The sequence below is a fragment of the Palaemon carinicauda genome, chromosome 41 (genome assembly GCF_036898095.1).
Source record: "Palaemon carinicauda isolate YSFRI2023 chromosome 41, ASM3689809v2, whole genome shotgun sequence".
Classification (NCBI taxonomy): domain Eukaryota; kingdom Metazoa; phylum Arthropoda; class Malacostraca; order Decapoda; family Palaemonidae; genus Palaemon; species Palaemon carinicauda.
Window position 1 is genome coordinate 41,247,582 of NC_090765.1, and position 12,500 is coordinate 41,260,081.

A 12,500-nucleotide genomic window follows, 5' to 3' on the forward strand; every position below is an offset into this window, starting at 1 on the left:
TTATATCTTCAAATTTCACTGCTACTAATATTCTCAAATTTTCATTCTTTCTTTATCATTTGTATTGTTTAGATGTACCTCTCCTCTTAATGCTATTTAACTTTAATAACCTATTTACTTTTCTGGTTTTAATTGAATATTCTTTTAATCTTTATTCATAATAAATTATATCGGTGTCAATGACCTTCCATGTCAGGATGCCAGAGAACTTCGAATCATGCATTCATTCATTCATTCAGATAACTCTGAGCATAAGACTGCCTGCTATATTTTCATTATGATTTTTTTATTGGCTTCATTGGCGCATTAACCTTTCGTAATTCAGTCACTTTTCTCCAGTACCTGCCCTTTTCATCCATAATGCTCTTAAAATTCACTATGAAATTCTCAGCAAATCCCCTTCTTCTTCTTTAGATTGCCCGGAGCTTCTCTCCGGCCAGGGGCTTTTTGACGGTGCGTCTAGCCCCTAGGTGGTTGGCAAATCCCCATTTTTCCCCCCTCACTTTCCCCTTGTTTACCTATTCTTAATCCTTTCTTCTGACCTGCAAAGTCAGTGCAAGGGAAACCCATTTTTTTTTTACCTAAAGCAATTTAATTCCATTCCCAATATGCAATCCCTTTTCTCTACCCTTCCTCCAGCAATTGCCAACTTCTGCATCATTGGTCCAGTTTTTGAACTTTATATTCTCCCCTACTGCTCCTTCCACTTCATTATTCTGAATCCCTAGAGCCTTTTGCCTAACCCAAACTTCTTTTTACAAATAAAAACCTCACCAACCTTGTGAGCTAAGAATGAGTGGTTTCCTGGAGTCTATAGGTATACCTGTTGAGTCATCAGCAGCCATTGCCTGGTTTTCCCTGTTGGAGAGGGGCCTTGGGCGCTGATTGTATGCATATTGTTATTATTACTTGCTAAGCTACAACCCTAATTGGAAAAGCAGGATGCTATAAGCCCAGGTCAGTCTCTAGGGTATTGACCTGCTAGCTAGGACAATGTCACTGTCCCTTGCCTCTGCCATTCACGAGGGACCTTTAAACCTTTAAAACTTGACGTAGAGAGCGAAGATGAAGTAGTTGAGATAAATTTTCTGCATAGTGCATTTGTCGTAAAATAATTGCAAATGAGAAATGAGAACATATTACGAAGTGGTTGCGAAAAGAAAGTTCGATGAAAATTGAGAAGAGAAAAAGCCTTAAAATTCTAGAGTGAATGGGTGTAAGAGGTGCTTGAGAGAAAAGGCCTTAATGTCTTTGTGCCACGTAAAAAAGAATTTCACATTATTGGAAGAGGGATTCGACCCATATTTGATCAGACTTTCATAACGGAGTATGAATTAGTAAATATTTCGCTAAAGGAAAAGGCATTATGTGTTCATCCACGATTCAGCTGTGAAAGTATGAATATGACCATAAGTTTTCTTTTTTCTTTTTATAAAGCCTCTTGCTGTTATGGCAGATGACATATTCTCAAACACATCAAGCCATTTTCTTCATACCGGAATAACAACACATCGGTTAAGTCATACTTATACTATTACTGTTAAATTGTGAATGAACGCCGAGTACGCCTTAAGAAGACCGTAACTTCGTGATACTTTTTTTATTTTTTTTTAAAGCCAAAAGGTTATTGGTTTCCTCTATCCACTCGATATTCCGCATCTCCCTTCCGGTACCTTCTTGTAGATATGAGATTACCCGTCAAATGGTTTTACCGGATAAACTTCTGTTGTTACTTCGTTATTATTCGACCTCAACGTGAATGTCAACTTACTATTATTAACACATAACCTCGAATAGAATTATAAGAAAAATGATTTAGTTGATATATGCAGTATATATATATATATATATATATATATATATATATATATATATATATATATATATATATATGTGTGTGTGTGTGTGTGTGTATATATATATATATATATATATATATATATATATATATATATATATATATATATATGTATGTATGTATGTATATTCAGAGGGGGGCGTTGTTGACGGAAGACTTAACAGTAAAGTATAAAGTATAATCTCAAAGGTTGCGTATTGAGAAAAGCGAACATTTACCAAGCCTACTTAAATGCGTACCCAACGATTTGGGTCATTTAACACCCTGCAGTTGCATATGTGGGGCACCTTACTTAAAAGTTCTTACATTTCTTATAAGCCTTTTTTTTTATAATACTTACTTCTCTTCTGTCGTGTCTGACACGCTTGTGAGCGAATATTTGCAATTATTCATTGATGGAAGTAATAAAAAATGAAATTAATGCTTTCGTATTGTGTGTAGGTACGCATGCAATTACTCATTAACGCTATGAGCGGATATTTGCAATTATTCACTGAAATAAGTAATTAAGAATGAAATTATTGCTTTCGTTTTGTGCTCAGGTACGTATTTAATTACTCATTAACGGTATCTTGTAGGAGTAAGCTATGATAGATGTAGGATAGAAATTACACGAATCAATTATCCATGTTCTCCTAACAATCTTTTTAAATTTTCAGGTGGATGTTAATGTTTATTTTTTTCAGAAATATAACTGGAAATGGAGCGATGTTTTATGACATTTGTATTATTTCTATAAATCTAAAATTATTCCTTATTTCTATCCGCAGTAATTGTCTTTTAGAAATTTTTCAATAACTGCTTACCTTTCAGCAAGCAAAGTATACCTCATGCTTCTTTATTTTTATAAGAAAGTCACTTCTTACAACAATTGTCTTGCTTTCAGTAAGTTATACTATTTGCTTTTTTTTTTTTTTTTTTTTTCAGGATAACATTTCTTTCCTGTAGCTTCTTTTCCTCCGCAGGTAGCCCATAAAACTAAGGAGGCAAAAGAACATATTTCACTCTCCGTGGAAGAAACCGCCAAGAAGGTTTTACGTTTTTCTGTCTTTAATCTCTCCTATCCCTTTGCTCCTTCCAATTTTGTTTTGACCCTTGTTTTATCCTGTATTCTTCTATCCACTTCCCTCTTTACAAGTCTCCCAATCTCTTAAAATACTTTACGTTTGTTATTGTTTACATGTTTTATCTAATAAAAGGTATTCCTTGTATTTGAATTTCAACCTGTTTTTATATTTTGATTTTTTTTTTCATAAAATAAGTGGACCTAACAGCATCGTTTGTTTCCAAAATTACTGCACCAAAATGTTTTACCCTGTTTGATCCCTCACAGGTTTTTGAAGGCTGTTATATATATATATATATATATATATATATATATATATATATATATATATATATATATATATATATATATATATATATCTAAATAATGGTGTAGTGTTAAAACAATCAGATGGGTCTACCAAACCTTTCCAAGCTGCTTTGCTTCCCCTTTATATATTTCCTCCTCAGCAACTCGTCTGTCCCAGTGACTAGCCAGTGTTTTGAGTAACCTCTATCTCAAGGAGGTTGGAGAGCCCAATTTAACCTCCTGGCTCATTCTTGTCTTTTCCACACATGAAAGTAAAATTGGAAATGGCTTACCTTGTATGTGATCATTTCAACTGAATAAAGTTCTCCAGTATATAAGTTTTCAAGCGATTTTTATGACCTATTGGAGTGTATGTCCGTTATAATGATTTTTATATTAATATCAGAGTAGTAAGATTCATATCCACAGCTATTAATGATTCTATTGAATGTAAATTATAAAATATTGCGAAAGAATTTTAGTTTTTGGAAATGGAGGTGAATTTTCCACCGTCCTATTATCTTATAGTTTTTTTGAAGTTCCTGACCCGTGTATATAGATGAATATATATACACATATATACAGTATATGTATATATACACAGGTGGTGACGTATGCGTGGCAACTTTATTATTATTCCAGCTTAGAAACATCAAGAAATTTTGGTTAGAGTAATAGTCAAATTGATTATTTGGGGTTTTGCTTGTAAATAAATTTTATAAGTTGGAATAACGTAGAGACAAGTCCCAAGTACTGTAAGCTTAAGGCACTTGAAAGACTGTAGAAACTTCATAATTATTCTGGTATTTATTACAGATGTAAATATCTTTTAACATACTGGTTTTAAGTTTATACATCTTATTTTTTTTTTCTTTGATAATATGCTAATTAAAAAGAAACTAATTTATTGTAGACAAACTTGCGTGGCGTTTCCATTGCATTTTAATCTTCTATTTGCAGACATTTTTTTCCAGCGAATATAAAAACCTTATCTTTACCTTTTCCAGGCGATTCAGAACCCGCTATTACTAGTAAGTGGAAGATAAAAAACGTTGCTTTTAGCTTGAAATATATTGCACTGAATGTTACAAATCCGTAATAGAAGTTTTTCTTTGTATATGTTTAGCAATGGTAGATGTCGCTATATTTCGTGTCGTTTACCAATGTATAATTTCTTTTCTTGTATTCTGCATTCGCTCAGACTATTTTCTTCCGTTTAAAGATGATTTATATCTCTTTCCACAAAATTTTCCATTTACGATTACCTACAGCATATCATCTGTTATATATTTTCTTCTCTTCCTCTTTGTTAAATATGTCCCCATAATAATTCTCTTCTCGTTTTCCTCTGCTTGTTTCCATTTTCCTTGATAAATCATGTTCCTTCTCGCCATATTTTTCTTATTTCCGTTTCCTTATAACATTCCTCCGCCATCGCCTTTCCTCGCCTGAAAGAGTCCCTGATCTCGGAGCCACAATTCCGCTCACGGTTTGTTGACATTCTATGGAGGACTGAGTCACACTAAATATCAGACGTTTCCTTCCCTTTGAAGACAGTTCATATAATACCAGACGCCTCCAGTTACCTTGGTCAAGGGTCTCTTAAGGGGGGTAATGAAAATGCTGACAGTTTTCCGTCCCAGTAAATGCTTTAGTGATCCAGGATGAGGAATCGGAAACATACAGTACTTATCAAAGACTTTTTATATATTTTTTTTTATTCGTTGTGTTTTATTGCTGTTGGTTTTATGAACTACATACCGCGAGATTAAATAACATAAACAGATATAAAACATATCAAAACTTGATATTTTTAATACAAAAGAGCTATAACAAAGCTTAACATTTTCAATAAAAAAGAGCTAGAGTTTATTAAAATATAATTAACTATCAACCAAAGTGTTATATGATAATAAAATCAGTACCTCTATTCTTCAAGTAGTTTTATAATAACTAAAACATTGGAAAGTAAATATATATATATATATATATATATATATATATATATATATATATATATATATATATATATATATATATATATATATAACTTTTCCCGACCAAGTGCTTCATCAGCATATTGTTATTCTTCTGTTTCTTTCCTTATGTCTTTTCAATTTTCAGACTATTTATGCATTAAATTCCCTGACCATCGTAGGTGAGCATCTTAGTCTTCTGAAAACTTTTGAAATGTATTCCAGTGATTGCCGTTGTTTCTTTGGATATGAATTGCATGAAAACGTTTCCACCCAAAGCAAGCATATATTGCATGACGTCAATCAGGTTGTCTGAAATGCATTAATAGAATTAAGGATTTTAGATAATTAATTTCAGTGTTTTTAATTTTCTCCTGTGCACTAAATTTTGTATCTCTTCCTGTATATCCAGTGTTGTCTTTCAAAGTTGGGTCTTAAGAAATTTTCATTGTTCTTATCTTTCCACAGTGCACTAAATTTTGTCATTCTCCCTCTGTTGTTCCTGTGTTGTCTTTCAAACTTCGGTCTTAGAAAGCTGCTACTGATAGATTTCATTTATGGTTGCTTTTTCAGAATACGACATTTATAGATTTGATTCAGGAGATTGTGAAGTGTTCAGTATGATGCAGTTGTAGTAAAGAATGCCCAAAGATAATTTATATATTGCGAACGTGTAACAATATCTATTTCTCTCTCTCTCTCTCTCTCTCTCTCTCTCTCTCTCTCTCTCTCTCTCTCTCTCTCTCTCTCTCTCTCTCTCTCTCTCTCTCTCTCTCGTTTCACCCTAAATATATACAAAGGCATACATACAAATACTGTATATGCATAAATATGTATATATATATATATATATATATATATATATATATATATATATATATATATATATACAGTATATATATATATATATATATATATATATATATATGTATATATATATACAGTATATATATATATATATATATATATATATATATATATATATATATATATATATAGTGTTTGTATATTATATTATATGAACTGTATGTGTGTAGATGTAAGATAGTGTATATATTTATGTATACATACATGTCTATATAAATAATATATATATTATGTACACACAGACATATATATATGTATATACATATGTATATACACATATATATTTGTGTATATATATATATATATATATATATATATATATATAAATATATATATATATAAATATATATATATATATATATATATATATATATATATATATATATATGTGTGTGTGTGTGTGTGTGTGTGTGTGTGTGTGTGTGAGTACATACACACTGCATATATATATACAGTATATATACATAAAAATATGCTTTATATCACACATATGTATATATACATGTAGTATATACATATCTATATTTCTTATTTATACTCTTATATTATTGGATGTGTGTACACACGATTAATAACCAAACTGCACATTGCATGTAGATGTAAAACCCACTGAAGTAGAATAAATGAAAGGTCAAGAAATAAATACATTCGTGTATAACGTATATGTGTCAGATTACAATGGCTGACTGCATGAAAAGAAATAATCACTCTTCTGTTTAAGAAGTTTATAGAAATACGTACTAGATTGCATTGCACGATTTAACCTATTAAAATTTAGAAATCTGAAATGCTGTCACTGCCTGAGAGGAATATTTCAGAAAATAGATAGCTTTTGTTAGATGTGTTTGGTATATTTACGGTACGAATTTGCATGTAAGTAAACATGCGAAAGATTGATTAGTCTTGCTTGCGTTATCACTTATCAAGTGTAGATAAAATGAACCATGGTTTCATATTTAACTATCAGTACGTTTTTTTTTTTTATAGCTTGGAAGAAATTGCAGTTCGAACATATCCATCAGTTCATGAAATGATTTGAAAACTTTTAATATAAAATGGATGTGAAATATCGTATATTCGCCGCCTGCTTTTGTAAACCAGAGAATGTTGGGTGCTCTCGAAATTGAATATTTCATGAATGCGAATATGGAAATTCAGTGACATAGTATTGAGGCATGACAGACTGTTGGGATGTAAAATTCATAAACACAGTCCTGTACAGACCCGGATGTAACCTGTACAGCATAGCTGTAACGTGAAACTCTACAAAGATCGGAATTCCAATTTTAGGTTAAATGAAACTTAAAGTTTATTTTTGTTTGCGAAAGAGAATCCTATTTCATCATATGTATTTTATTGAACGTTTGTTTTTCTTTTGAAAAAAAAAATAGTTTGAGTACGGACACGTTATGATTATGGAATAAGAGAATATCTCTATTGCCCAGTTGTATTTAGTTCTGCCTGTTATCTAAATCTCCAAAGATAGTTGATCAATCACCTCATGCTGTATAACCTTATTTCCCTTCCACAAATTTTTCCTCTTTATCCGTCACAAAGTAATCCATGGTCCTACTGACCCAATTCTTACATTTAATTCATAACGTTGCATTGTACCGCCTTACTATTCATTTTCCTATTTCCCTGTCCTTCCTAACCTTCTCGTTTCATCATAGCCTACATACAATCATGTTATTTTTAATATAAATTATATTTTAAAAACCGCGTTAATCCCATATTTCACGAGACCTGTTAAACAAATTTTATTTTATGCCCTTTTTTCATTTCATTCATCCGGACGATTTCTGTGCCTTATTTTTTGTGCTCTTCGCCATCCAGGTAATGGACTCGACCAAGGTGACAAGCCAGAAACTCATCGGGGACGTCGAAGCTACGAAGAAAATGGTTCTTGTTTCGTTCGAAAAACCCGTAGCCTAGATGTTTATAGCCCGTTCCCTAACTGTATGCTCCCTTTTTTTATTTAGTAAACTTGAAATTTGTCATTACTAGCTATATAGTTAGGTAGATTTATTGATTTTAAAATGCAAGTTAGTATATCTAGTCATATGTAGTATTTTAGACATATGGAAGAATGGTCCCAGTGATGTAATGAAGATATGTAGAGTTCCAAAGGTATGTACACTTGCTAAGATACATAAAGTGCTGTTTACAATTTTCGTTGTTTCTGTAAATGGTGTCACTTGACATTTAGTAACCTGATGCACAGGAATACACGAAATCTCTGGGTGTTTGTGTATCTTAACAAAATCACATCCATTTATAGCATTTCATATTTCCATTACAACACGCTGGAGCCTCTTATTCCCATCTGTGGCTGATCCTAGATACCATAGATGTTGTTCTGTAGAATAATTCATGCCAAATGGAATGCGTTCGTCACGTCATAGTTCTAGATTGCACAATTAGACATTAGATTTAGGTTTATTTAATTATATAGTGATGTAATATGTATTTAGATGTTGGATGTATATTTTTATTAGTTAGCTCAAGAAACTAGTGTAAAACTAGTGTTAGGAAAATACGAAAACAAACCTAGTATGTTTCTGAATGAAAAACTAATCAGTTAGCTTAGTTCAGTCATGCATACTATAGATGATATATATTTTATGCAATATATGTACATATATACATACATACATACACATATATATTTGTTTATATATTATATAAAGTATATACGACATATATGTATATAAATATAAATGTATGTATGTGTAAATACTTATTCACAAACAAATATATGTACTATATGTATATTATATACATTCTCTTATACATAAATACTTGCAAACATACATAGATATAACATCCTAGGTAACAGAAAATAAACGAGAAAGCTCACTAAATTAGCATTTAACTTACACTATTACTGGTACTCATTCAATACAGAAATGATTCATTCATCATATAATTTATTTCTTTTTTTTTTTACAATTAGAAATTTGGAAACATGAATGAAAAATTACGAATCAACGCAGACAGAATATGTGACAGTTATTAGCAAAAAAAAAAAAAAAAAAAAAACAGAACTATCAGAAAGACACCAGGAAACCTATCGGTCGGATGTAAGAGTTTCATACTCAGATTACATACTAAGAAATCTATCGTTTTCTCCTTCTCTAAACTTAGGTCAAAGACAAGACGGTATCCGTCACGGGTCACGTGAAAGACGCCAGTCAATGGGTGGCCTCACAAACGTCCAAAACGGCCAAGGCCGCCATGGAGCAGGCCAAGTCTGGCCTGAGCGTGGGCGAAAAATTCACTCTCTTCGCTGTCGAAAAAATTTCAACGTGAGTATATTTCTATAAGGTATACTAAGATTTCGTACTTAAAAGATATTGTTCAGTGGTTACATTACTAAATTTAAAGTACTTGTATAGAGTTGTTGCTTGAGGCTGCAGCATCAAAGATTTTAGCCAGAGAAAGGGAAAGCTGACATTAGGTCAAGACTTTAATTAGACTTACTAACACAAGGATGCTAAAATCACTGTATATAAATCCACTTGATCAGTGTTATTATATATCAATGTAAAGGTATTTGCATGATAAATGTTGGAATATCTACGCCAGCCTTATCAAATCCCTGGTACTAGATAAATCTTGACATGTTTTAACACCCATATCAAAAACTTTCAAATTATAAAATACAATTTACTGAACCTATTTAATTCCAAAACCCTTAATTCTATATGTTAAACTGTTTTGATGTATACCAAAAGTATAAACTTTATCTTGCAGACTTTCCCGTCGGGGCTTTACCCACGTTTTCATGTTCCTGGTCCTAGCAGGCTACACCGCTCTCGGCGCTGGACTCTTCATCCTGATTGAGGGACCGCCAGAAAACGCAATATTGAAGGAAAATGAACATATTTTTAGGAGCTTAGAGAAGAACGCTACTGACGAAAAGAATCGCTTGATTCAGAATCTCTGGACGAAAAATAACAAAAATATTCATTCGTGGGATGTCTGGAGAAGTGTAAGTAGTCAATTTTCTGTATCTTACATCTACCTAAGTAGATAGGTATGTTAGATATACAGTATTTGTAAGATTAATTCTCTCTCTCTCTCTCTCTCTCTCTCTCTCTCTCTCTCTCTCTCTCTCTCTCTCTCTCTCTCTCTCTCTCTCTCTCCAAGTAAACCGGTAAATTATTATGAATATAATCATCTCTTGAATATTCCTTCCCTTTGAGGAGTCACTCATCTTTTTTCCTTCTGTGAAAAGGCTCCCTGTTTCCATCACACTAAATTCTATCATCAAACATCTTTGCTTATAAGCATCTTTTGAATTCTAAAGCAATTCAATGCGTTCTTCTTTGCTTGCCCGAGCGAAGCAATCAGTCACCTGAAGAATCGGGGCTGGCAGATAGCAGGTGGCTTTGACCTAGAAGTGGATTCCAGAATATAAAACTTTCCAGTCTGATCAGAAGTGGAATGAAAGTGATATGTTAGATCATAATGATGCAGAAGTGAAAGGTCTGGAAAACCATGGATGTTCCAGTGAATCACTGGAATACTAATGTGGGTTTCGTTCTATGATATCAAGTTCATTGATTCTTAATAAGTGCTTTGTAATTTGAATAGTATTATCATAACGCTAAATACACGATACGTCATTTAGATATCATTTCAACCTGTTCCAATATCTAGAATTCGTATCATATTTGTTACCATTTCCAAAACTAAATACAAAATCTATAAATTTGGTATCACTTCATCACTTTTAAATATCATATATATAAGTTAAACTAATTTTCTAAAGAACTGTTAATGATTATCTGCTTTATTATCATTTCAAACGTAGTTTTTTCCGATGAAGATAAATTCTATGGCATTCTTGGTAACATTGGATATCCTTCAATCATAGGTATTGATAAGATTTTGAAATATCCTTTAATTGAATTAGCAGATGAAATAAACGATGATACCATACAAGAAGCCTATACTTAAGCAAGAAAGTAAAATTTGATGTAATTACGTTGAAATATGAAGCTAACTGTTGAAAATTTTAGGCTCATATGAAAAAAAATCCTATTTTTTTTTTATCAGGAAGAATGTAAAACTTGTGTTATTACCTTGAAATATGGATATAACTGTTAGAAATTTTAGGCCATTGATAATAGGCTCCTATTAAAAAAAAAATATTTCCAATTTTTTTTTACCGGAAAGAATGTAAAACTTGGTGATATTATCTTGAAATATGAAGATGACTGTTGAAAATTCTGGGCCATTGATAATAGCTCATTTGAAAAAAAAAATAATTTTTCAATTTTTTTTTCTTTTCTTTTTACCAGGAAGTGAAAGTGCTCATAGACAGGTACGAAAGTTTCTTAAACCGAACCCTCCTTCAGCAGCAAGAAGCGGCTCCCGTTGATAAGACCTGGTCTTTCTGGAAAGCGATGTTCTTTTGTTCCACGATCACCACGACCATTGGTAAGTTTGCTCATTTACTTACTTTTACTCTACTTTGACGGCTGCTTTTCCGGTCCCATATAGCAGGGGAACACAGCTCTCTACAGGACCTTTATCATCTGATGGCGGGATTATACGGTCGAGCGGTTCGTCGAACATGGTTCGACAGACAAGTGTTTGAAGTCGTCGAACGCGGTTCGACATACAAGTGTTTGAAGTGTTCGAACGAGTGAGCTGGGTGTTTGGTTGTCGAACACTTTTGTCGAACAGTTCGCAGAAAGTCTGTTCTCGCCTGACTTTAGTGGACGGGGCTTCATTAGCCACAAACCTTTTGCTTTTTAGGCAGACTCCGCCTCTTCGAACCGTTAGACATGCAGGTTCGACATCCGGGTTCGACGAACTGTTCGACCGTGTAAACCTCGCTTAATCGCCATGAGGCTTGTGAAGCCGCTTTCCTTTATCCATCCATCACTGCGAAGGGTCGTAAGTTTTCGTTAAGAAATACTGCAGGTGGAAGTTCCGCTACTCATCAGTAACGTAACTTTTCATTGTGACTAAGTTTTTATATCTGAGCAGTTACTCCAACAGTTATATTATCATTTTTCATTTATCCAGAACTACATTGAAAGGTAAGTTACTCGCATATGAACTTATAACGCAATTATTAGTCTAACAATAATAGGAGAAAATATGCACATTTTATTGTTTACCCTTTGTGGTCATACTCATAGTGAGCTGTATTTTGATGTCGAGTAATAGTCATAGACAGATATTTTACTTTAGAATAGTTACAAAAGTTGCTAAACAAAGATTTTACAACAGTTAACAAATGTATCACAGTACAAAAAAAAACATGTTCCTTTTGTTAATTGCTTCCATAGAAGATTTTTACTAATAAGCATCCCACATGCTTACAATTGGGTATGTTATTACGTCACAGGCGAGCGTAAGATCAATGGTAATTGCTTCTATCAATCTCCAGTGATTAATGTAATTAAATAAAAAAGAAAAAAAATGA

The 12,500-nt window shown here is 32.5% G+C and overlaps 1 protein-coding gene across 1 annotated transcript in view; it reads left to right on the forward strand.

Annotated features, from left to right (window-relative positions):
* LOC137632541 (potassium channel subfamily K member 18-like) overlaps nt 1–12,500 on the forward strand; it is a 297,397-nt gene that overhangs the window by 199,888 nt on the left and 85,009 nt on the right. The window contains exons 6-8 of the mRNA XM_068364515.1: nt 9,203–9,363; nt 9,812–10,049; nt 11,365–11,503. Coding sequence (XP_068220616.1) covers nt 9,203–9,363; nt 9,812–10,049; nt 11,365–11,503 — 538 coding nt within the window. The remainder of the gene's footprint in view (nt 1–9,202; nt 9,364–9,811; nt 10,050–11,364; nt 11,504–12,500) is intronic.